The 24,748-nt window shown below is 34.3% G+C and overlaps 2 protein-coding genes across 4 annotated transcripts in view; one reads left to right on the top strand and one right to left on the bottom strand.

Annotated features, from left to right (window-relative positions):
- Positions 1-5: 5 nt before the first annotated feature.
- Positions 6-10,554, top strand: LOC107733280 (G protein-coupled receptor kinase 5-like). The gene is made up of 13 exons (XM_016544853.1): positions 6-146; positions 1,626-1,703; positions 1,865-1,962; positions 2,045-2,137; positions 2,872-2,935; positions 3,049-3,189; positions 3,445-3,635; positions 3,778-3,815; positions 6,593-6,801; positions 6,953-7,093; positions 8,201-8,338; positions 8,415-8,594; positions 10,483-10,554. The coding sequence occupies exons 1-13, from the start codon at positions 6-8 to the stop codon at positions 10,543-10,545; spliced, it is 1,575 nt and encodes a 524-aa protein (XP_016400339.1). The 3' UTR covers positions 10,546-10,554.
- A 905-nt stretch (positions 10,555-11,459) lies between these two features.
- The window catches only part of ash2l (ash2 like, histone lysine methyltransferase complex subunit), a 15,962-nt gene continuing 2,673 nt past the window's right edge, over positions 11,460-24,748 (bottom strand). For 2 of the 3 annotated variants that reach the window (XM_016544864.1, XM_016544866.1), the window contains exons 5-17: positions 23,555-23,649; positions 23,377-23,472; positions 23,179-23,274; positions 21,595-21,670; positions 21,475-21,492; positions 19,648-19,750; positions 18,843-19,060; positions 18,597-18,764; positions 18,323-18,516; positions 16,979-17,071; positions 16,785-16,883; positions 15,412-15,471; positions 11,460-12,010 (exon numbers count right to left, since the gene is read on the bottom strand). In XM_016544864.1, the coding sequence (XP_016400350.1) occupies positions 11,903-12,010; positions 15,412-15,471; positions 16,785-16,883; positions 16,979-17,071; positions 18,323-18,516; positions 18,597-18,764; positions 18,843-19,060; positions 19,648-19,750; positions 21,475-21,492; positions 21,595-21,670; positions 23,179-23,274; positions 23,377-23,472; positions 23,555-23,649 (1,424 nt within the window). In that variant the 3' untranslated portion in view covers positions 11,460-11,902. The remainder of the gene's footprint in view (positions 12,011-15,411; positions 15,472-16,784; positions 16,884-16,978; positions 17,072-18,322; positions 18,517-18,596; positions 18,765-18,842; positions 19,061-19,647; positions 19,751-21,474; positions 21,493-21,594; positions 21,671-23,178; positions 23,275-23,376; positions 23,473-23,554; positions 23,650-24,748) is intronic. The other variant, XM_016544865.1, reaches the window with a different exon arrangement.

Raw genomic sequence — 24,748 nt, 5'->3', positions numbered from 1 at the left:
CATGAATGCACTGTATTATTTTCTGTCCTTCAGAGCGAGATTATTACAGTCTGTGTGTCAAAGAGCCCATAGGAAAACATCTCTTCCGGCTTTTCTGTGCAACCAAATCTGATCTGCAGCACTGCATCGACCTGCTGGATGAAACGGTATGATCTTCTGTCAAGTACTGGGCTTCCCAAACAGGGTTTGTGAGTTAATGTAAAGCTTATCATTCTTTAAATCAAATGCAGAATTAGAATAAACAAATAAATGAAATAGACCTGAAATATAGCGCTATATATTCCATCAAATCCCTACACAGCCAGTTGCACTGCATGTTTCAGAGTGAAGCGCGGCACTTTGTTCATTTACACGCTTGCGGCTTATAATATAGTATTTTCAGCGCGGCTCGTGCTGCATCTCTGCAAGCGCTGTGAGTTAAAAGTGCATTTGGAAATGCAAACATACACATTCATGTAATTTCTAACATTTTTGTGGACAGCATTTCTCCAATATTACACCAAAATAGAAGCTTGAGGGTTTGAACGTTTCAAAATGAAGAATATACTGCACATATTTGTATTATAGTTTAGTGTTAGTTGGTTATTGTAAAAAGTGAACTTAGTGTTAAAACCCTTAAAAGTAGGCTAACTATTTCTATTAGCAGTAGAGTCTTTTGTTTTTTTGTGTCTGAATGAAAGTCATATAAAATGAAATGTCTTGTCACAGTTCAAGTTCAATCGAAATATATGGCAAAATAATCACAATATAATGTTTGCCTATATATATATATATATATGAAGAGTTAATTTGCAAAAACAGATAACTCCGTTTTTAACAATTCTCAGACATGTTTTTTCATTGTGCATTCCAATTCATCTCAATCAAACTTTAGTTGGGTTCTTTTGATTAGGTTAAAAAATAACTAATAATTACAGCTAACTAACACAATAAAACACAATAAAAACATGATTACATAATAAAAAACATGATTTTTGAACATTTCAAAAGTTATCTGTTTTTGCAAATAAACTCTTCATATACAGGTGCATCTCAATAAATTAGAATGTCGTGGAAAAGTTCATTTATTTCAGTAATTCAACTCAAATTGTGAAACTCAAATAAACAGTCTTGGAACACTCAACATTCACTCACTCATCTGTATAAACATTAATTACGCACAGATGATTTTGTTATTCTTGTTGCACGTTTTAATGCAATATTTGATTTTTGTGCATTTTTGAGGTGGCAGATGCTTTGGCAAGTTTTATGATCAGACACAAATTTGCCGAAGCACGCAGTGAAACTAAAAGGTGAGTTAATAACAAATGAACAATTCTATCTAAAACTATTTTAAAAAATTTATTGGTCAACTTACCTATGAGGACTTACCTATATATATATATATATATATATATAGTATAAAATACTATTTCATCCGTTACACATTTAATACAAAATGATACTTGCCATTTATTTGTAATTTGTGAAATTTACTTGCAATTTCTAAATGAAAAGGAATCATACATCAAATTGTTTTCAATGTACATGAAAATTTACATATGACCTCATACTGAATTGTCTATTTTACATTTTGTGACATGCAAATTGTTTATGTTAGTGAATAAATGCTGTTACTCTTTCAGGCGGAATATGAGGTCACGCCGGATGACAAGAGAAAGAACTTTGGCAAACAGCTCATCAACAAATATCTTACCTCACAGGTTTTTAAACATCCGCTTATTCTTTTCACCCTATTTCCAATCTGATAATCAAAACTTAATATTGCAGTAAAATGTCACTAACTTGTCTAAACAACCAGAAAAAGGGCTAGATGACTGTTTCATGTGAAGGAAAGTGTTTTCACGCTCATGTATGTGTTCAGTCCTCTAGGGCGCGTGTGATTGTCGACGGGGAACTTGACAAGTGCAGCTGCGACCTGGAGCTCAACGCTTCTGAAGATATATTCAGCAGCTGCCAAAAGTCAGTTCCACAAGTCTGTTTATCAATGCATCTGTACATGCGTGTCTGTGAGCATTGACGTGACATTTATTTGGTCTTGTAGGGCACTTCATGAGTGTCTAAGTGGAGCTCCATTTGCAGAGTATCAGAAAAGCATGTATTTTGACCGATTTCTGCAGTGGAAGATGGTGGAAAGGTTAGTGTGTTTCGTTTTAAAGGGATAGATCACCCAAAAATGAACATTTGCTAAAAGTTTACTCCCCCTCAGTCCGTCCAAGATTAGGATGAGTTTGTTTCTTCATCAGATTTGGAGAAATGTAGCATTGCATCTTCACCCAAAAATGAAAAAATTGGTTGAAAATGTAGATGAGTTTGTTTCTTCATCAGATTTGGAGAAATGTAGCATTGCATCACTTGCTCACCAATAGATGCTCTGCAGTGAATGGGTGCCGTCAGAATGAGAGTCCAAACAGCTGATAAACACATCACAATAATCCACAAGTAACCCACACCACTCCAGTCCATCAATGAATGATGGACTTTTTCACTAGATGAAGCGTTATTATGGATTTTGGACCATCTTAACAATGGACAAAAAGTTTTTTGCTTCTAGATGTTAACTGATGGACTGGAGTGGTGTGGATTACTTGTGGATTATTGTGATGTTTTTATCAGCTGTTTGGACTCTCATTCTGACGGCACCCATTCACTGCAGAGCATCCACTGCTGAGCAAGTGACGCAATGCTACATTTCTCCAAATCTGATGAAGAAACAAACTCATCCTAATCTTGGACGGACTGAGGGGGAGTAAACTTTTAGCAAATGTTCATTTTTCATTATTAACTATTCTTTATTAAAGCATCACAATCAATGCTGTTTAGTTCAGGAAATGTTTTGAACAGACTATGACATCTCGTTCATACCTGCAGACGCTCGATCACCCGAGACATATTTCGAGAGTACCGTGTTTTGGGAAAGGGTGGGTTTGGAGAGGTAAGACCAAATAGCCATTCTTTTGAAGTGGAGAAGATAATCATACCCACAGAAGCTTGTAATAGAAATAAAGAGGAAAGTGTGGGAAGGTAACGTGACGCCTCTGATTCCAGGTGTGTGCGTGTCAGTCCCGAGCATCAGGGAAAATGTACGCATGTAAGAAACTGGAGAAGAAGCGCATTAAGAAGCGGAGCGGGGAAGCCATGGCCCTCAACGAGAAACAGATTCTAGAACGGGTCAACAGCAGATTTGTGGTGAGATTTATGATTATTATCAGTAAGCAAGTCTCAGGTTTTTGACGTAAATGTTTATGCATGTATATAATATATAAATAATTCATACAATATATATATATATATATATATATATATACATTTAGTAGTATTTAGTAGTAAAAAAAAAATACATTTTTTTAAGCAAAAGTTTCTTGTTCTCCTTTTTGACTTTGTACTGAAATATGAGCAGTTTTTTGTGACTTTGCTGTCTGTGTGTTTATCTGAATGTGTCAGGTCAGTTTAGCATACACTTACGAGACAAAAGAGGCTCTTTGCCTGGTGCTGACGCTGATGAACGGAGGAGACCTGAGGTTTCACATCTATAACATGGGCACCGAGGGGCTCAACAAAGAAAGAGTAGAGTTTTATGCTGCTGAGATCCTGTGCGGCTTGAGCCATCTTCATAAAAAGTCTATTGTTTATAGGTAGGTCATAAAACTGAGAGCTGTCGTGTGACTCTTAATGGGCTTGACGCAGTTGACATAGTTTCCAGAAATCTACCTGTGAGAAAGAACCAAACAGATGGAGCCTGTCTCATAATTGCATGTTTTGTGTCGTTTCTATTAGGGATTTAAAGCCAGAAAACATTCTGCTGGATGATAATGGTATGTGAACTTCCCCATAAATACAGAAGGCGTTAACTGCCCATACAAGCTTTGTAACATTCCCTTCAGGATCTACAATTTCCCTAAACTTTCTATTTTTGGCATCAACCAGGAAACGTTTCTCCAAAATTACTTTCATTATCTTAAATGAGGAAATGAAAGCACTTCAGGGCATGTCAGTTTGAGCGTTTGTTGTGTTTGACATCATTAACCTGTTGCATAAAATTCCGATCCTATACAGTGATCTCAAAAAGTCTTTGCGCTCTTGCATTAAACTTACAAATATCTGAATGTTGTTGCATGAGATCAAGTGTTTCTGCACTTAAATGCTGTCTATCTATCTATCTATCTATCTGTCTATCTGTCTGTCTGTCTGTCTATCATCTATCTATCTATCTATCTATCTGTCTGTCTGTCAAACAATCAATACGGTATGAACCTTTGGCAGAGACATTTAAGCCCATCTGAGCCGTTTTGTTGGCATGCACTGTAAATTTCCACAGTTTGTCCTTCAGTGAAATCCAGTTTAATTGGGTCAGGACTCATCAAATGAGTCTCTTCCAATGTGCATCTTACAGTCTAAAAAACAACAAAAAAAAACAACAAGTGCAATGACGTTAATCATCAAAATAGCAAGCATAGCTTGACAGTAACACTAAAATACAAATATCTGTGGTCATTACGGCAATTTCTGTAAAATCATCAGTTCTGCTTTTATTTTTAGCTGCTTTTTAACTGTTAAAAACTGTCTAAGCCTTGAATGCAAAGTAAGAAAAAGACCGTATGTCCCTTCTTACAGAATCTTGTTAAATAATCAGAAGAAACACAAAAAAGGTCATTACATATAAAGGGTGTTTAAATATGTTTAGCATTTAACTATAATATAGGCTAATATTCACATATTTTATTATTAAATGCCTTAGGAATTAATGAATACTTTTACTGTTTTATTAAAGACATTTATATAACAATGATTTTATTTTTTCATCTTCCGTCAAGAGAACCCTTTTACAGTGATGATACTTTGGCAGCAGCATCAACACTTTAAGGACAAATCTCTGTTTTTAATCACTTTCTATTTTATAAAATTAACAACCTTGTTAAACTGAAAGTTTATAATGTTTAAATCTTACAAAAAATGAGCCTAAAAAATTGCCATTTATAAATTAAAAAGGCATCCATGTGCCTACATTCAAATTCATGTAAAATCACTGGTGAGAAAAATCTTGCTATGGTGAATAGTTCATCTTCAGGAATCTCTAACCTCAGTCCTGTGGCATATGTAGGTGAAGCTAAAATATCTGCTTGAAATGAGCCTGAGAACTACAGGCAGAAAGCTGTAGTGAGCCAGTGAGGGGCTGATAAGACGGACTTTACCGATCCATCAGTGTCACACTGGGGATGAGTCTCAGCTGAACCGTCCGTCGCCGCGCTGCCGCGAGCGCTCCAGTGCAGCACGAGCAACACTTCGGTGCAAGATAAAGAACAACACAAATATGAGAGAAAGACAATGGAACTAAAAACAACTATACTTCAATAAATGAAATTGTATAATTTACAAATCAGCACAATTAAGCACATAAAATCCATTAAAATGCGCTCATAATAACATAAATAGCCTAAATGAACTAGATATTAGAGTTTGTCACCAGTTCACTTGCCTACAAGTAACAAATGTTTTGTCCGACTTACCCACCAAAATCCTTTTTCCTGGCCGCATCGCGTGAAGGCATAACAGCTTCTTCCTCGACCCTTGTCTGATCATGAAATAGGATGGACAGCGAACAAAGGCACAAAGACTTTCACTTCAGCGTATGACACAAAACATCACTTCTTAATATGGCACAAAGACAGTCGCTTCAGCACATGACACAAAACTTTACTTCTACTAACGTTTAGGCACCCCTTTAAATGCCTCAGGTTGGGAATTAGTCTGAGAGCAATTAAAAGAAGATTCCTTTGTGTTTTGGCAAGTAGATTGCCCTGACTTTAGTTATGTTAAATTTAATTGAATTAAAATGACATTTTAATTAAATTAAAATATTTAATTTAATTTAACACACACACACACACACACTGTTCAAAAGGTTTTTTATGTATTTGCAAGAAGTCTCTTCTGCTCACTAAGGCTTGATATATTTGATAAAAAGTACGGTAAAAACAGTCAAATCTGTTTTCTCTGTGAATATATAGTAAAAATTTATTTCTTTATATATATATACACACACACACACTGTTCAAAAGGTTTTTTATGTATTTGCAAGAAGTCTCTTCTGCTCACTAAGGCTTGATATATTTGATAAAAAGTACGGTAAAAACAGTCAAATCTGTTTTCTCTGTGAATATATAGTAAAATGACATTTATTTCTGTGATGCGCAGCTGTATTTTCAGCATCATTACTCCAGTCTTCAGTGTCACATGATCTTCAGAAATCATTCTAATATGCTGATTTGCTGCTCAAGAAACATTTCTGATTATTATCAATGTTGAAAACAGTTGTGCTGCCCAATATTTTTCTGGAAACTGTGATAAATTTTATTTTTCAAGATTCTTTGATGAATAGAAAGAACAGCATTTATTTTAAAAATGAAATCTTTTAATAACATTATAAATATTTTTACTGGCACTTTTGATCAATTTAATAAGATAATGATAACTATGTGGTAATGTTTAATTACCATCAAAATAATAAACCACAAAAAATTCTTAATAGTCCTACAATAGTTTCATTTTCTTTATGCAATATATCCTGTTTTCATATTTTTCACATCTTTAGCACCAGAAGTGATCACAAACACATACTATAGTGTAAGTGTGGACTGGTGGGGACTCGGGTGTCTAATCTATGAGATGACGGCGGGAAATCCTCCGTTCCGCAACCACAAAGAACGACTGCCGAGACAGGAGATGGAAAGACGAGTTCAGGAGACGATCGAGCATTACGGGAAGAAGTTCGACGAGGACACCAAATCCATCTGCAAAAGCGTGAGCCTGCATTTTATGCACTGTTGAATCAGTACAATCCTCCTCTGTTTTCACCGATCTGATCTCATCTAATCTACCACTCGCTCTGATTAGGTCTTACTTTCTATTTAAAAAGAATACTATAAATATTTCCAATTGTTTTATGATTTAGCTCCTGGCTAAAAACCCAAAGGAGAGATTGGGCTGCAAATATGGGCGAGGATCAGAGGTCATCAAAGGTCACGGGTTCTTTAAGGACATCAACTTTACGAGACTTGAGGCAGGAATGATGCCGCCACCCTTTGTTCCCGACGTAAGTGAGATTTCTGATTATTATTCATGTTGAAAAGTTGTGCTGCTTCATATCTTTTGGAAACTGATACATTTTATTTTTCAGGATTCTTTGATGAATAGAAAGTTCAAAAGAACAGCATTTACTTGAAATATAAAAAAATATATATATATATATATTTCTGACTCCAATCTTTTGAAGAACAGTGTATATATTGAAGAAAAATAAACCTATTTTAGGGCCATTCAAATTGTCAAAAGTTCCATGATAATTAACCCTCATGTGTTTTAAGAATTTTCTTTTCCCCAAAAAAGATAGTTAATGTTTTTGCATTGGACTAAAACTTACCGACTCACACAGGATATAACTTTTTTTTGTTTTGTTTTGATCATTTTTGTACTTTCTTCACTCACCTTGTTACACCTGTGGTGTTCCTGGTCAAAAACGACCAGACTACAAAAATTGCTTCTAAATTTCTCATTATGTTATATTGCTGGATTCAATCTTTTTATCAACTCATTTTCTTTCAGTTACCACAGGTTTTGTCATTCTTTTTGGAAATGATTGATCGTAGGCCTCGTTGATCTGAACTTACGCATTTCCGTTTTTGAGTTAAACTGCCAGAATTATCCACAAATAATACATTTTCACTCAGAAACTGAGTTTTAAGCTCAGATCAATGAGGCCTAAAATCAATCAGTTTGAAACCAAAATTAACATTAATATAATATGCCCAGATCTTTTACTTTTACAGTTTTTCTTTTTTTCTTTTCTTTTATTCTGCAAAAAGGCAGAAAGATAGCCTATGGGTGCTGCCACTTTTCCTTTGCTGACGTGAATGCTGGTTTTCACTGCCAGAATTATCCACAAATAATACATTTTCACTCAGAAACTGAGTTTTAAGCTCAGATCAATGAGGCCTAAAATCAATCAGTTTGAAACCAAAATTAACATTAATATAATATGCCCAGATCTTTTACTTTTTAATTTTACAGTTTTTCTTTTTTTCTTTTATTTTATTCTGCAAAAAGGCAGAAAGATAGCCTATGGGTGCCGCCACTTTTTCTTCCTGACGTGAATGCTGGTTTTCACCTGAAAACAATCCTGTGATGTTATTCTCTCCACCAGCCGAGAGCCGTTTACTGCGCGGACGTCCTGGACATCGATCAGTTCTCTACGGTTAAAGGAGTGAGCCTCGATCAGGTCGATGAAAATTTCTACAGCAAGTTTAACACGGGAAGCGTGCCTGTGCCCTGGCAGAATGAGGTAAGGAAGAAACATCAGAGTAAGAAGGACAATTTATGCTCAATTATTCATATATGCTTTTATTAAATTCATTTAGATAATTGAGACCGAGTGTTTCAAGGACCTGAATGTGTTTGGACCGCGTGGAACAAGAACACCAGATCTGGACCGCAGCATCGTCATCCCACAGACCAGCTCCGAGACTCAGTTCATCAATCGGAGTCCTCCTGAATACAGCCGCCGGCGCCGGCTGCTGAACCGAATCTTCAAGAGACGCGTAAGAAGCCGCTGCACTTTATGACACACAAACTAGCTATGTTTACATGCACACGTATAGTTGGTTAGTTATCAGATTGAAAAGATTTCATGTAAACACCTCAACAGGTCCGATTGAGCTTGATCCGAACTAGATTTTCATCAAATTGAAAGGAAAAAGGATATGGAAGCCCGTTTCCGAAACAGGTTAAAAAAAAATTAGTTGCAACTTTTTCTAATAATTCTGAATTTATTTCTCATAATTCCAAGAATTCCAAGATATAAACTCGCAACTGCGAGAAAAAAGTCAGAATTGTGGGATAAAAAGTGATTAATTAACGAGAATTTGAATATACAGAATATTCAAGTTTGTTTACAAATTTATGACACAATTCTGAGCTTTTTTCTCGCAATTGCGAGTTTATATACACAAGCATGACTTCTTGCAAATCCGAGTTTATATCTTGCAATTCTCGGAATTCTGAGAAGAAAAAATCCGAAAAAAAATCGCAAGTCAGAATTAAGATATATAAACTCGGAATTGCGAGATAAAAAGTTGAGATTACCTTTTTATTAATTCTGAAATATAATTCTGAGTTTATATCTTACAATTCTGACATTGCAAAAGTCGCAAATACCAACATTTTTTAAAATAAAATAAAAAAACTCCCACCTGTTGCAAAATTCCTGTAACTTTTGCAGAATGTTATTTATAGCTCCACAAATAGGTCTTAAAAATGAATGTCATGCCAAATATGTTGAAGCTATGCTAATGATTTATGACAAGTTTTTTCGACATTAAAGCATCTCATCCATTCACTTCAATTCAAACAGAACAGCCTCTCGTCTCCCTGTAGGGCATTATGTTTGAGCTTCTAGGCTCCATTAAAAGGATAATTCACTCAAAAATAAAAATTCTGTCATTATTTACTCACCCTCAAGTTTCTTTCTTCTGTTGAACATAAAAGAAGGTATTTTGAAGAACGTGGGTAATGAAACAGTTTTTGGTCCCCATTGACTTCCATAGTATGGGGACCAGAAACTGGTTATCAACAATCTTCAAAATATCTTCTTTTATGTTTAACAGAAGAAAGAAACTCATACACGATTGGAACAACTTGAGGGCGAGGGTATAGGCTACATTTTCAGCAAATTTTCATTTTCAAGGCAAGTTTATTTATATAGCACATTTCATACACAATGGTAATTCAAAGTCCTCTACATAAAAGGAATTATCATAGAATTAAGCACAACAATAAAAGCAAGGGACTATCCCTTTAAGTGTTCACACGTGCTATGTACTAAATTAAATGAAAAACGTAATTATTTAACTTACCATTGATTAAGTAGGCATCTAGGTGTGAAATATAAATACATTCATCATTATGACATAGCCTTCTAACAACCGCCAAGATAATTTAGCTTATTTATAGTTGCTAAACGAGTATTAGCAAGTAGCAACGTTCTTGTAATACTATTATCCGCTTTCTGTTTGTCAACGCAGTGAATCTGTGAAAACTTGCCAAATAATTCGCCCTGAAGCGAAATTCCCGAATCGCGTCAATTCCTATTGACACAAACTGATTTCGCCCGCGACAATTCGCCGAATATCGGTAAATGTGACTTCACTTTAATTCGACATACACTGATAATCTTCTCCGAAAATCAACCGGAGTCCGTGTAACGTTAGAATCAGTTCGATTCGTGAATGAATCTTGTGAACCGGATCAAGCGAAGCGATTCATCTGAAAGATCCGATTCAAAAGGAACGGTTTATTTACGAATCAAATCGAATCTCGCTACTTACGTCACAAACGCGCCAAGGAGAGCAAGGGATGTCATTTACAGATCAAATTAATTGATTAAAATAATAAAAAATGTAATTTGTATCTCTGTTGTTGTTGTTGTAGCCCAGGGGCCAGTCAGCTGAACCCATTTGTCGCTCCTCATCCAGCCAGGGTTCTTCTGAGTGACTTCTGCAGAAGAGGACTAAAGACAAAACACTCTCCTTTTTATCCTCAGAATTTCTGATTCATGGAAAAGACAAGATGGCTTCCTCACTGGAAAGCTTGTTTAAAGTGTCATTGTTTATTATTATATTAAAAACTACATTTAGCATTCCACAAACCCTACAGTGTAAAGGGTTTGGCTACTTTTTTATGCCTTTATATGACAAAAAACGGATTTATGATGTTTTATATGCTTAGTTTGTAAATAAAAGACAAAATCAGTGTGCAAATTGTGTGTTTTCATGCTTTCATATTACAAAACCACATTTATGTTTTGTACGTTCAACTTGTACAAGATCAAATCAGTGTGCAAATTGTCCATTTTAATTTTTTCATATAAAAAAAAAAAGATTTATATTTTATACGCTCAATTTGTACATAAAAGACAAAATCAGTGTGCAAATTGTGTCTATTTTCATGCTTTCATATTACAAAACCACATTTGTTTTATACGTTCAACTTGTACATAAAAGACTAAACTAATGTGCAAATTGTCCATTTTCATTTTTTCATATTAAAAAAAAAGATTTATATTTTATACGCTCAATTTGTGCATAAAAGACTAAATCAGTGTTCAAATTGTGTCTATTTTCATTATTTTATATTACAAAATCAAATTTATGTTTTATATGCTCAATTAAAATCAGTGTGCAAATTGTCTATTTTAATGCTTTCATACAAAACCAGATTTGTTTTATAAGCTCAATTTGTACATAAAATACAAAATCAGTGTGCAAATGGTGTCTGGTCGTTGCATTAATAAATACTGAATTGTGACTGTAGAAATATCACAAAACATACATGCATGAAAATAAAAACGCCATTTATAATCCTTTAGATACCTTTATTAAAACAAGTTTGTGTATAAAACATTTACAAAAAAAAAGATAATATTTTACAATTATCTGAATGACTACAAACCAATTAACAAATAAGCAACTGATAAAAACCATGAATGAACACACAGCACATCACACACAACTGAACATCAGACTTGAACTGGTCACTCTACAGTCGAATCAAACAGGACTTGAGCGCCTACATGGGAAAAGGATCGCTGTATGAAGGAAATTAAATCATATAACTGATACTAAAGTAAACCTGCAGCATGAAGAAATGTAATATGTAACCATTAAATATGAGCTTACATAAAAGATAAACCATCCTACACCTCAAAAACATCTAGCTGCATGAGAAACAAGGGCAGAATACAACTGTAACCAAATTATTTAATAATATACAACAAAAATGCTGTGTGCTGTTGAGATTGGGACATGAAAAGCATGTTTTCAGTCTTAAGGGTGGTGGATCTGGCATGATTTTAACCCTCCCACGGGGGGCTGCGTCGGCCGTCTACATCTGTCTCTACGTGGTACAGCATATCAGACAGCGTGTGTTCAGTCACAGCACTCCAACCCATGTCACTTATCTGATCATAAACAGGAAGAAAAATCTGAATTATGACCATGAAAACAATCAACATCAATGGTGCAATCATGTAAAAGAGCTCAAAACATTGCAGATTGTTGTACTTCAACTGTACGATAAGCAGAAATTAATATTGGGTAATATAGCTCAAATATAATGATATTTTAAGATGAAATTAAAAATATTGATATTTATTTATTTGCACTAAAATGGCTTATATAAAGTGACGCTTTTCAAATTCAACAGTCATTGTTGCCAAATAAATTCAAAATCTAAAGCAGAAAGAAAAAAAAAGGGCAACACTTTTCAATAAGGGTCCATTAGTTAATGTATTAACTAACATGAACGAACAATGAACAATACATTTATTACAGTATTTATTCATCTTTGTTAATGCTAGTTAATAAAAATACAGTCGTTCATTGTTAGTTCATGTTAATTCACAGTGCATTAACTAATGTTAACAAGCACAACTTTTGATTTTAATAATGCATTAGTAAATGTTGGAAATAACATTAACTAAGATTAATAAATGCTGTAGAAGTGTTGCTCATTCTTAGTTGAAACCTTATTGTAAAGTGTTACCAAAAACAGAAAGTAAAAATTTTGTTGAAAATATCAATGCTTATTTTCCTACACTGCTTTTCACTTAATAAACACAAGGAAAAATCATATTTAATCATTTTGATTTAAATGCACATATACAGGGTTATTATAGTTAAAAACTAAAAAGTTAACTGAAATAAACTAAAATGTATTAAAAATATATATAATTTTATTTCAGCTAGTTGCAAAACTAACATTTCTTATTTTCATTTAGTTTAACTTGATTTATTAAAATAAAAATGTATGCAGATTAAAAAATTAAATAAATAAGTAATAAAAATTACTAAAATAAAAACCTAAACAAAAATGAATAAAAACTATATAGGCATAAAAACAAACAAAAACTATTACAAATAAATAAATAAATAAATGTCAAAACACAACAAAAGTTACTAAACTTTAAAATGAAAATGCAAAAAACACAAAAGTAAAAACTAATTCAAGATACTAAAAAAAAAAAAAATAGTAATTCAATGATAGCAAAACAACACTGCATATATCGTGACACATAGTAATGCACAGCTATTTATTCTTTTATAACAAAGATTTAAGGAAAACAAAAAAGGAGGCCCTTCCCAGACTGATCCAATAAAGACGGAAACACACAGTTCCCTAGAATCTCATTGTATGCATTAAAGCGACGTCATACACAGCATTAATGTCTTCTCTGGAATTAAAGGACCGAGCCAAAGCCGTTAATAATAAGGTGGAGTACAGTTGATTTTAGTCTCTGCATCAGCATAAACAGAACCGTCAGTGTGGTGCAGCAGTGGTTTAATGGGCACAAAACATCAGCTACAACATACGGCTGGACGATATGGCCTAAATTTATATCACGATATATTCCTTAATTTCGGTCGATACGATATAATTCCGATATCGATATGACCACTATTTATCTGGAATAGAAATCTTTTGTAACATTATAAATGCCTTTATCATCACTTATAATAAATTTTAAACATCCTTGCAAAATTAAATAAAAATAAAAGTATTAATTTCTATAATTTCTTTCCCAAAAAAATGGTGATAGTGGAATGGAATAGTCAGTGTATAATGTTACAAAAGCTTTTTATTTCAGATAAATGCTGATCTTTGGATCTTTCTGTTCATCAAAGAATCCTGAAAAAAAATGTACTCTTTTAAATATTGATAATCAGCAAATCAGCATATTAGAATGATTTCTGAAGATCATGTGAGACACTGAAGACTGGAGTAATGATGCTGACAATTTAGCTATGATCACAGGAATAAATTATATTTTAAAATCTATACAAATAGAAAGCAATTTTAAATAGTAAAAATACTGTTCAAAACCTTTTGACTGGTAGTGTAGGCTGATTATTCTTAAAGACTGAAACAAATGTGCTTCAGCCAGAAAAAAAGTATGAAAAGTGCTCCGAGTCGCTGCAGAAAACAAAAAAAACTGAACAACAACAAAAACTGGAAATGTTGCTGGAGACGGGCTTATTATTGAAAATGCAAACTCATTCTCTGCCAGCAGGAGGCGCTTTGAGAGCGGTAGAACTAGCGGTTTCCCTGGTTGGGGCTTTATGGCAGAGTGGCCCGACGGAAGCCTCTCCTCAGTTCAAGACACATGAAAGCCCGCATGGAGTTTGCTAAAAAACATCTGAAGGACTCCAAGATGGTGAGAAATAAGATTCTCTGGTCTGATGAGACCAAGATAGAACTTTTTGGCCTTAATTCTAAGCGGTATGTGTGGAGAAAACCAGGCACTGCTCATCACCTGTCCAATACAGTCCCAACAGTGAAGCATGGTGGTGGCAGCATCATGCTGTGGGGGTGTTTTTCAGCTGCAGGGACAGGACGACTGGTTGCAATCGAGGGAAAGATGAATGCGGCCAAGTACAGGGATATCCTGGACTAAAACCTTCTCCAGAGTGCTCAGGACCTCAGACTGGAACTAAGGTTTACCTTCCAACAAGACAATGACCCTAAGCACACAGCTAAAATAACGAAGGAGTGGCTTCACAACAACTCTGTGACTGTTCTTGAATGGCCCAGCCAGAGCCCTGACTTAAACCCAATTGAGCATCTCTGGAGAGACCTAAAAATGGCTGTCCACCAACGTTTACCATCCAACCTGACAGAACTGGAGTGGATCTGCAAGAGGGAATGGCAGAGGATCCCCAAATCCATGTGTGAAAAACTTGTTGCATCTTTCCCAATAAGACTCATGGCTGTATTAGATCAAGAGGGTGCTTCTACTAAATACTGAGCAGAGGGTCTGAATACTTAGGACCATGTTATATTTCAGTTTTTCTTTTTTAATAAATTTGCAAAAATGTCAACAATTCTGTGTTTTTCTGTCAATATGGGGTGCTGTGTGTACATTAATGAGGAAAAAAAATTAACTTAAACGATTTTAGCAAATGGCTGCAATATAACAAAGAGTGAAAAATTTAAGGGGGTCTGAATACTTTCCGTACCCACTGTACATTCATATAAATCACCGTGTTATGATTTTGAAACGTGCAGTGCTCGTGTTTACTCAACGAAGTCAAACGGCACAAATAAATCAATGTATGAGAAACACTGGTAATGTATATCAAAATATCGGAAATGTGTTTAAAAATCATATCACCGTTATATCGCGATACATATTGATATTGAATTATTGTCCAGCCCTACTACAACATAAATATCTCAGAGCCCTAGTAGAAATATTATGCCGTCATTTGGGGAATTAACAATAGGAATATATCAATCAGTATTACGGGAACGGGAAAAGTATTTAAGAGTAAAAAAATCAAACACTTTAGATTTTATACTCACTGGCTGATGCTTGATGTCTTTTGGTGGGTATTTGAAGTGTGGTCCAAAATTAACAGACACCTGGAGAGAGGAAACAGCATGAAAAATAAAACACATCCACTGATTTCGGTTTGTATGTGTGACATAATCCTTTCAATTACATCACCTGGACTCTTTCATACTGCACCATCTAGTGTATGAACAGAGAAGCTAATGACAAACACCTCTGAGAGCACGCAAACTTAATTAGTTTAGCCGGAATGGAGGAAAGCACAAATTTGTACGTATACTAGTGTTCAAAAGTTTGAGATTAGTAAGATTTTTTAATATTTTCATTTTCAAAATGAACAAGAATGCATTAAATTGATCAAAAGTGTCAGTAAAGACATTTATAATGTTAGAAAAAAATTATATTTCAAATAAATGCTGCTCTTTTGAACTTTCTATTCATCAAAGAATCCTGAAAAATAACGGTTTCCACAAAAATATTAACGGTTTTCAACATTGATAATAATCAGAAATGTTTCTTGAGCAGCAAATCAGCATATTATTATGATTTCTGAAGATCATGTGACACTGAAGACTGGAGTAATGATGCTGAAAATTCAGTTTTGATCACAGGAATAAATTACAGTTTACAATATATTCACATTTAAAAAAAACACTTATTTTAAATCGCCATAAAATGTAACATTTTTACCGTTTTATCTAGGGATACACCGAAATGAAAATTTTTGGCCGAAACCGAACAAAATTAAACACTGGGCTGAAGGCCGAATACCAAACACGGTTTTTCCCCCAAAAAAACTCTGCGCTGGTTGCTATTTGATCGCGTCATATCATTGTTCGGTACAATTTATTCGGTCTTTTCGCTTTATTCGGTTGCCGAACATTCGGTGCATCCCTAGTTTTATCTGTATTTTTGACCAAATAAAACGCATTAATTCACTACAGGAGGCCACTTTTTATTATGGATAGATGCGCTTTATTGGACTTCTTTTGGACTATTGAATCTCAACACCCATTCACTGCCATTATAAAGCTTGAAAGAGCCAGGACATTTTTTTATATAACTCCGACTGCATTCATCTGAAAGAAGAAAGTCAAATACACCTAGAATGGCTTGAAGGCGGGTAAATCATGGGGTAATTTTCATTTTTGGGTGAACTAACCCTTTAAAAACATCCCTCAAACGGTAGTATGGGCATGAGTGGTTGTGCATAATTAAAAGAATGATTCACATTCAGATGTTCAGAGTTTTAACATGCAAAACAGCAAATTAGAGAGTTTCTGTCCTGCTGTATCTAAACAAACAATATCTATTTAAATATTTAGTTTGCCTAGATTTACTCCCACAAAAGAGAAAGCACAAGTTTAAGACAGTTTTCACGTACCGTGCAGCTCTTGTAGAGGGATATGGCGGGGTAGTACATGCCCTCGTACAGATCCTCATAGGCCACACCTTGATTCACTCCATTCTTAAAAAATATAATCTGAAAAAAACAAAACAATAAAATCACGCATTAGTGATGACATCACAATCAAATAACCCTGTGAACACATGAATATAATGCAGTGAAACACTCACTCGACTGGAACTGGTGGGTTTTAAACTCTTCTCGGCCTTGTCCACGTAATCTTTCTCTTCAAAGTACAAATAGCTTTTGAATTTGATCAGCGCCTTTGAGAAAAATCAACATTGCCACTTAAGATTAGTGATGCACAAAAGCACTTTTTACAAAAAATTCAATTTAAGCTTTCAAACTGAAAATAAAATTTATTTAATAATTTGATTAATAAAATGTATTTAATAACCAACACACGAGTTGTATATAAAAATGTAAATAGCACATTAAGCAGTTTATATATAAGCTTTTTAATGATATATTCATGTTTCTACTCCAAATCATTGTTGAAATATATAGTGGTTGTAATAAAATTAATTTCATGTCAAAATTATTCAAACATACATTAAATAATGAAGACAACAGGTTAAAGGAATAGTTCACACAGAAATTAATGTTTGCTGAAAATGTGCTCACCCTCAGGCCATTCAAGATTAGGATGAGTTTGTTTCTTCATCAGAACAGATTTGGAGAAATGTGGCATTGCATCACTTGCTCACCAGTGGATCTTCTGCAGTGAATGGGTGCCGTCAGAATGAGAGTCCAAACAGCTGATAAAAACATCACAATAATCCACAAGTAATCCACAGCACTCCAGTCCATCAGTTAACATCTGGAGAAGACAAAAGCTGTTTGTTTGTAAGAAACAAATCCATCAAGACATTTTTAAATTTCAAACTGTTGCTTCTGGCCAATATATGAATCCATAATCTATAATAACGCTTCCTCCAGTGACAAAGTCCTGTTCTCCTCTCACATCAAAATCCACCCACATATTTGTTTTGGACTGTTTTGGCTTGTAAACGGTGCTTGATCTGTGTAGATTTCTCTCCTGATTCAGACCAGATTACTTTTTCACTGGAGGAAGCATTATTATGGATTCATATTTTGGCCAGAAGCAACGGTTTGAAGTTTAAAACACCTTTTTAAACAAACCATTTCTTACAAACACGCAGCTTTTGTCTTCTCAAGACATTAACTGATGGACTGGAGTGGTGTGGATTATTGTGATGTTTTTATCAGCTGTTTGGACTCTCATTCTGACGGCACCCATTCACTGCAGAGCATCCATTGCTGAGACACTGATGCAATGCTAAATTTCTCCAAATCTGACGAAGAAACAAACTCATCTACATCTTGGATGGCCCGAGGGTAAGGACATTTACAGCAAATATTCATTTTTGGATGAACTATCCCTTTAAGTAAAATACATTTTCAGCTTAATATTTTCGGTCACCAAAATTTCAATTTCATTAAACTACAGACTTAATTTATCATCTTATTCATATCATTTCATTTGTTCATACTTTGTCCTTGTACGTGTCAGGCAGAGCCTTGGCAGTTTTGGTGCCGTCTGGAAGCTCAATGTAGAATCCCAAGATGTCGCCCAGCCCGTATCCGTCAGAGTAATGCTTTCCTATGGACTGATGGAAGCGCGTTCCTTTCTTACTTCGCCACGAGTAGCTGAACTTATCGTAACCCAGAGGAGCTTGCAGGTTTCCTGAGATGAAAGACACATGACGGATGCTGTAAATACATGGATGCTTCTGTTACTGTTAGCAGTGCTGTTAGAGGACAGACCTAAAGGCTGCGACCAGCCCAGTCGAGCCGCGGTGTCCTGTGGCATCTCGTCTACAGTGACCTCAAAATACCACGCGCCCTTTCTGACCCCATGAGACGCTCGGACCATCGAGTAGCCCTTCTCTCCGGTCACTGTCAGGCGGTCGTCTGAAATCTTCAGCTGTGGAGCTGAAATATAGGTAAAAAGATAGTAAGCAATCGAGCAGGAGGTTTATTTGGGTCTGATGTTGTGGATATCACATGTACCTCGGTCATGCAGCGCCAGCAGCACTCTCTCGTACAGACACGCGCGGTACAGGTCTCCAGGGATGGGCTTCCCGGCCCAGCAGTCCAGCTCCAGTTTTTCCGGGTCGGGAGCGTGGGGATCCGGCTCGGCTAGGATGTAGCGGTACCCGTCTTTGTTGAAGGGGTGTTCGAGAGGGTAACCATGGGGCGGCAGACGCTGCGCTGAGAACAGCGGGTCACTAAAACACAATCAAATCTATATCATTTAACTAAATTAATTACTTATTTTGGGAATTGGGTGAAAAACCACAACTGTTCATCATTCGTTCATGTTATCTCAGGTCGATTAAATAGTATTAACAGATACATCTTTTGATTTTAATAATGTATTAATAAATGTTGAAAGGAACATTAAAGGATTTAAATATTTGTAAAATATTTTTTAATGTTTTACATTTAGTCATTTGTGACCCTGGACCACAAAACCAATCATAAGGGTCAATTTTTTGAAATTGAGATTTATACATCTGAATAAATAAGCTTTCCATTGATGTATGATTTGTTATGATAGGATAATAACCCATACAATGTATTTTTGGCTATTGCTACAAATATACCCCAGCGACTTAAGACTGCTTTTGTGCTCCAGGGTCACATTTAGCAGACGCTTTTATCCAAAGCGACTTACAGATGAGGACAATGGAAGCAATCAAAAAAATGTACACAATGAAACATATGCACAAATGAAACATTTACATTTAGATCGATAACATGCATTTACAAATAGAGTGGATTTTCATTTCATATCGCCTTTAAGATGTCAGACCTGCGTGTTCTCTTGGCCGTTCCAGCCACAGCTCCGTCCTGCTGCAGCTGTTGTTTGCGTTTGGCTCCTCTGCCTTTTCCTGTAGCAGCTGGAGGAAGCCCACCTGTGACAGAAGCAGAGTCTCAGATTCAACCTCAGCCCGATTCACACGCTCGGATCATCCAACATGAACGCTTGCAGCAGAGCAGCCCGGGGATTGAGCTCAATCTAAAGGCCACAGCGTTTGACAAACACAACAAAGCTCAAGCGTCAAAGCAATATGCCTCATAGGGCAGTCAAAATGACTGAAAAACTAAATTCAAATTTTCTACTTAAATATTATCAAAATTAGAATTATATTCAAATTTAAAAGGCATAATTTCAGGTAGGGGGAAAAAAGCTTTTGGCTTCTCTCCTGAGGCCACAAGAGGGCGCATTGAGCAAAATATTATGCAAGTTTCTTCAAAGCGTAATAAAATAACACGACTATCTTTGAAAAAAAGTAGGCATCGCGAAAAATATTATGCACGTTTCTTCAAAGCGTAATAAAAAAACACAACTATCTTTGAAAAAAAGTGCATAATGTTTAAAATAATGTTTATAAACCATATATAATTAATAAAGTTGCTTAAACAATAAAAAAATAAAAAAAAGCACCATGCATGAATGTCATAAGTCATAAAATAAGGCATTAAATGTCTGTAAGTCGCTTTGGATAAAAGCGTCTGCTAAATGCATAAATTATTAAATTATTATGTACCGTATTGGCCCGAATATAAGACGACCCTGATTATAAGACGACCCCCCTTTTTCCAGATGTACCTTTTGGAAAAAGGCTTTTTAAAAAACAAATCTTGTTTTTTCTCAGTAAAACACATTTTGTCTTCAATTATTTTCATATTGCATATTTTTCCTATTTTAATTTTTGTTTTGAAAGTATGGTAAAAACTGGTAAAATGTACCAACAATCACATTTAAAAAATATACACTTTTTGATATATCATAAAAAAAAAAAAAACAGGTAGCCCATCTGAATTAGGACATTTAGGCTATCCATCTAATAGTAGCCCACCAATATCTTATTAACAGTAGAAGTTAAATCTTACTGTAGTCTTCAAATCTGGGTACTGTCTTACGTTTTAAAATCACAAAGAGAGTTTGGTGCCATCAGGCTAACGTGACAGTCACGACTCATGCAGCTGTAAGGTTTTCTACTTCTTTTGTTTTTACTCGCGATCTTTACAACACGCATTACATTACGTATTTCATGGCACACTCGTTTTATGCGTATTTGGCGCCACCTAGTGTTGTGGGTGTATTATTGACATGTCAAAGTCTAGACCCTGAATATAAGACGACCGCGTTTTTTCAGATGTATTTCCAAGAAAAAAACATCGTCTTATATTCGGGTCAATACGGTATGTATAGTTTTAATACAAAGGACCGAAAACAAATCACAAAGAGTAGGCTACTTTCTTCATTTAAAAACATGAGATTACATCGTCATCGCATCTCGTGCGCCACTGATAAGGCTGCCTGACGCAGACCTTAAATTCGAATGCAACGTTTTTGCATTCGAATGTGGATTTTGTTTTTTAAATTTGACGAATATTCAAAATTTGCATTTTTTTTTTTGACAGCCCTAATGCCTCAGTCCACTCATATGTGCCAAAAGCCATGACAGTTAGATTTCAGTGTCTGAAAGGGAAGAGAGGGGGCGCAAGCACACAGAAACATGAATTAGTGCTGCAGCAAGTCAATCAAGAGCGCAAAGATCAATGCAAAGCGAGGGGACATTACAGGAGCACCAAACATCAGCCTTCCATTTCAAAAGCCAAATGTATTCACCTGAAAAAGTCGATCCACCTGGAATACAACGCACAGCTTTAAAGAAACTCCCTCCACAATGGAATCAAATATACATTCATTATTCATATCATTTCTAGAGTCTAGAAGTGACAGTTTTACCATTCAATCCTCCAGCACCCGTGATGGCCGTCATCTGCTTCTGGTTGTCATACGACGGTCCAATATTGGCCAGATCCTGAGGAAAACCAAACACAGAACATGCTATAACAAATGTTTTCAGATTAGTAAAACAAAAAAACTGGGTACATTCAAAATGGAAAACTATACTGTAAAAAATGATTTTACTAAGTTATAAGTAAAGCATAGATTACAAGAGTACTTTCTATTTCAAAATTTCATGAAACTTTTCATGTTTCAGTGTGTTATTTTTTGTGAAATTTACAAGCAGTGTGTGTGTGAGTGTAAATTGTTTTACCACCACATTTTCTCACACACTTTCAGTATGCATAAAACACTCAAATGACCCACAACATTTTGCAGTACAAAACCAGAGCAAAAGGTACAGGATACTGTATCCCACAATGCAACGCATCCCCTTGATTCAGTAATAGTTTGGCCTGTCAAGACTGGATTAAAATGCTAAATAGCTGTTCACTGCATTAATATAACATTCATACTTATGGCATTCTTCTGCTAATTGATGCCTACTGCATACTATTTAGTATACTATTCCAAAAATAGACAATTTACAGTATGACCCCACATTATGCTAATATTTTATTCCAATCATAACCACTATGTTTATTTTTGGAATAGAATACTACTGTACGAGTGTTATTTTAGTATTATTTATACTATATACTAGTATAGTATATAGTATAAATATACTAGAATTATTTATTTTTTTATATTTGCAGTTTAATTTTAGTCATTCAGTTACAGTATGTGCTTTTTGTAATTTTTATTAGCTATTATTTTTTTCAAATATTTATCTATATATATATCTTTAATTTATTTTTATTTCAATTTTAGCTTTACTAATTTTAGTACTCCAACTGATATGTACATTTCAATGTATTTCAGTTTTATTTGAATTAGCAAACAAGCTTTTTTTATTAGTTTTATTTTTTATAAATCATTTTTTAATAGTATTAGTTTACAATAATACTACTCTTTTTCACTTTGTATAGTATACAGTATACTGTATAGTATACTGTGCTTATATGTGAAATTCATAATGTAATATCAATTCAGCATCTCCATTTTGACTAATTACATGATCAGACAGCAAAATGTTAAGACATTAAAATGCAAAAAGTAGATTTTACCTATACAATAACAATGCGTATTTGCAAAAAAGATCATTGCTTTTTAAATATTTTAGCAATATAGCAAAAATACAATGCAAGTAATTTGGTGTTTTAATTTCAGCTTCCTATTTTCAAGTCAGGTAACAAGCTGAAATACTATAAAAGAGCAATTTAAAAACATATACAAGTCTGCTTTAAATACAAACTCTAAAATGGATTCAGGGTTGACTTCATTTCTTGTTTGCGGCATTATATAATTTTCTAAGTGAACTTAAAGCAGCAGAATTTAATAAAACATGTTTAAGAGAAACTGGACTTAAGCATGAAGATCATATCAGTGAATCCTGAATCTCGGACTGATTTTGAAGTGTCCTATTCTGCTGTGTGTTTATATGATAATTTATATTTACTGTATGTGTCTATAAAGTCGCACCTGATCAAGCAAACCAAACTTGGGATAGTCCTCTTCAGGGTCTTTACTGCCGGGGTCTGGATGTTCTTTCACCAGGAAAACATCACGCTCTTTACTCTGAGTCCAAACAACAAGAGTCAGCCTTTCTAAAGCTCCATAAACCACATTACAGACACAGAAGAAATAAGGTGAAGCAGCAAGTGATTTCAAATAACTCACCATAGCCTTGACAATGTTATTTGGCCATGTGAGTTTGCCGGGCCTCTGGCGGGTCGTCATGCACTCCCAGTATTTGTCAATGAAAGGTATGATGTCCTTCACAAGAGAACAAACACCACTGAAACCACCACGTGAAACACATGGCACTGCACTCACTTAACTCCAGCTGAAAGCATACCTTATCTTTAGAGAACATTGTTTTGGGATGCTCCTCTTGAGTTCTGGACCTCCATGTCAGATTTGCCAAAGTGGTGAGACACATCTCCTTCAGATCTGACCATTAAACGATCAAGAATCAATGGACTGAATGTAATACGGATGCACTTCTTAATGCATGCTGTGCAGTATATGCTAGAGCTGTACCATCTAAATAAAATCGAAATCTTTTAGTGCAGATTTGTTTGTTTTTTATTGCAAAAGCAGCATTTCTTGTTTTTTAGTAATTTTTATATTTAAGTGACTACAACTATAATCAATAATAATAATAATAATAATAGTTTAGTTTAACGTTTGAAAATGAAGAAATTAAGATGGATATAAAATATTAGTATTGTAATTTTACAGTTTTAATATAAACTAAAATTACTACTGTTAGTAGTAATTTTTATCTTTTATTAAGTAATTTTAACAATCATAATAATTATTATTATTAATATTAAAAGTTTGGTTTAATGTTTAAAAATGAAGAAATTAAGACATACATATTAGTAGTGTAACTGTACAGTTGTAATGCAAACTAAAATTATATTTTTTTTATTGCAAAAATAATATTTATTTTGTTTTTATTTAGTAATTTTTATATTTGATTAAGTAATTATAACAATAATAATAACAATTATTATTATTTAACATTATTATTATTTATTATAATATTTTTTTATTTAGTATCTTGCATTATCAGCAGGTTTTTCCTGTTTAACACTAAAGCTGCTTTGACAAAGCGCTATATAAATAAAGGTGACTTGACTATTATTTAATTTAATCAATTTAATGTTTAACGTTTGAAAATGAAGAAATGAGGACGGATATAAATATTAGTATTGTAATTTTACAGTTGTAATGTTAATAAAAAAATTATATTATGATGTTATTATGATATGTTTTATTGTTATATCATACAAATAATATTTATTTTGTTTTTATTTAATAATTTTTATATTTGTATTAATTATAACAATAATAATATTATTATATTACTATAATATTATTAATATAATAATAATAATAATAATAATATAGCCATATAGATATATAATCAGAAAATACTGGCTAAATTGCACAGCCATATAAACAAGCATAGCCTGGAATTTTCTTTTTGAAATTGTATTTAAAAAAAAAAGCTTGAAATTTGTATTTAAAATTTTTTTTTTAA

Source organism: Sinocyclocheilus rhinocerous, unplaced genomic scaffold (assembly GCF_001515625.1).
Source record: "Sinocyclocheilus rhinocerous isolate Xijiao unplaced genomic scaffold, SAMN03320098_v1.1 scaffold3113, whole genome shotgun sequence".
Lineage (NCBI taxonomy): Eukaryota > Metazoa > Chordata > Actinopteri > Cypriniformes > Cyprinidae > Sinocyclocheilus > Sinocyclocheilus rhinocerous.
This window is presented reverse-complemented; position numbering and strand designations above follow the sequence as displayed.

What these genes read in the sequence shown, in the direction of transcription:
- LOC107733280 (XM_016544853.1), top strand. Translation starts at nt 6, where the DNA reads ATGCACTGTATTATTTTCTGTCCTTCAGAGCGAGATTATTACAGTCTG. An exon ending in ACAAATATCTTACCTCACAG is followed by an intron (nt 1,704 to 1,864) that starts GTTTTTAAACAT and finishes GTATGTGTTCAG; the next exon opens with TCCTCTAGGGCGCGTGTGAT. An exon ending in CATTCTGCTGGATGATAATG is followed by an intron (nt 3,816 to 6,592) that starts GTATGTGAACTT and finishes TCACATCTTTAG; the next exon opens with CACCAGAAGTGATCACAAAC.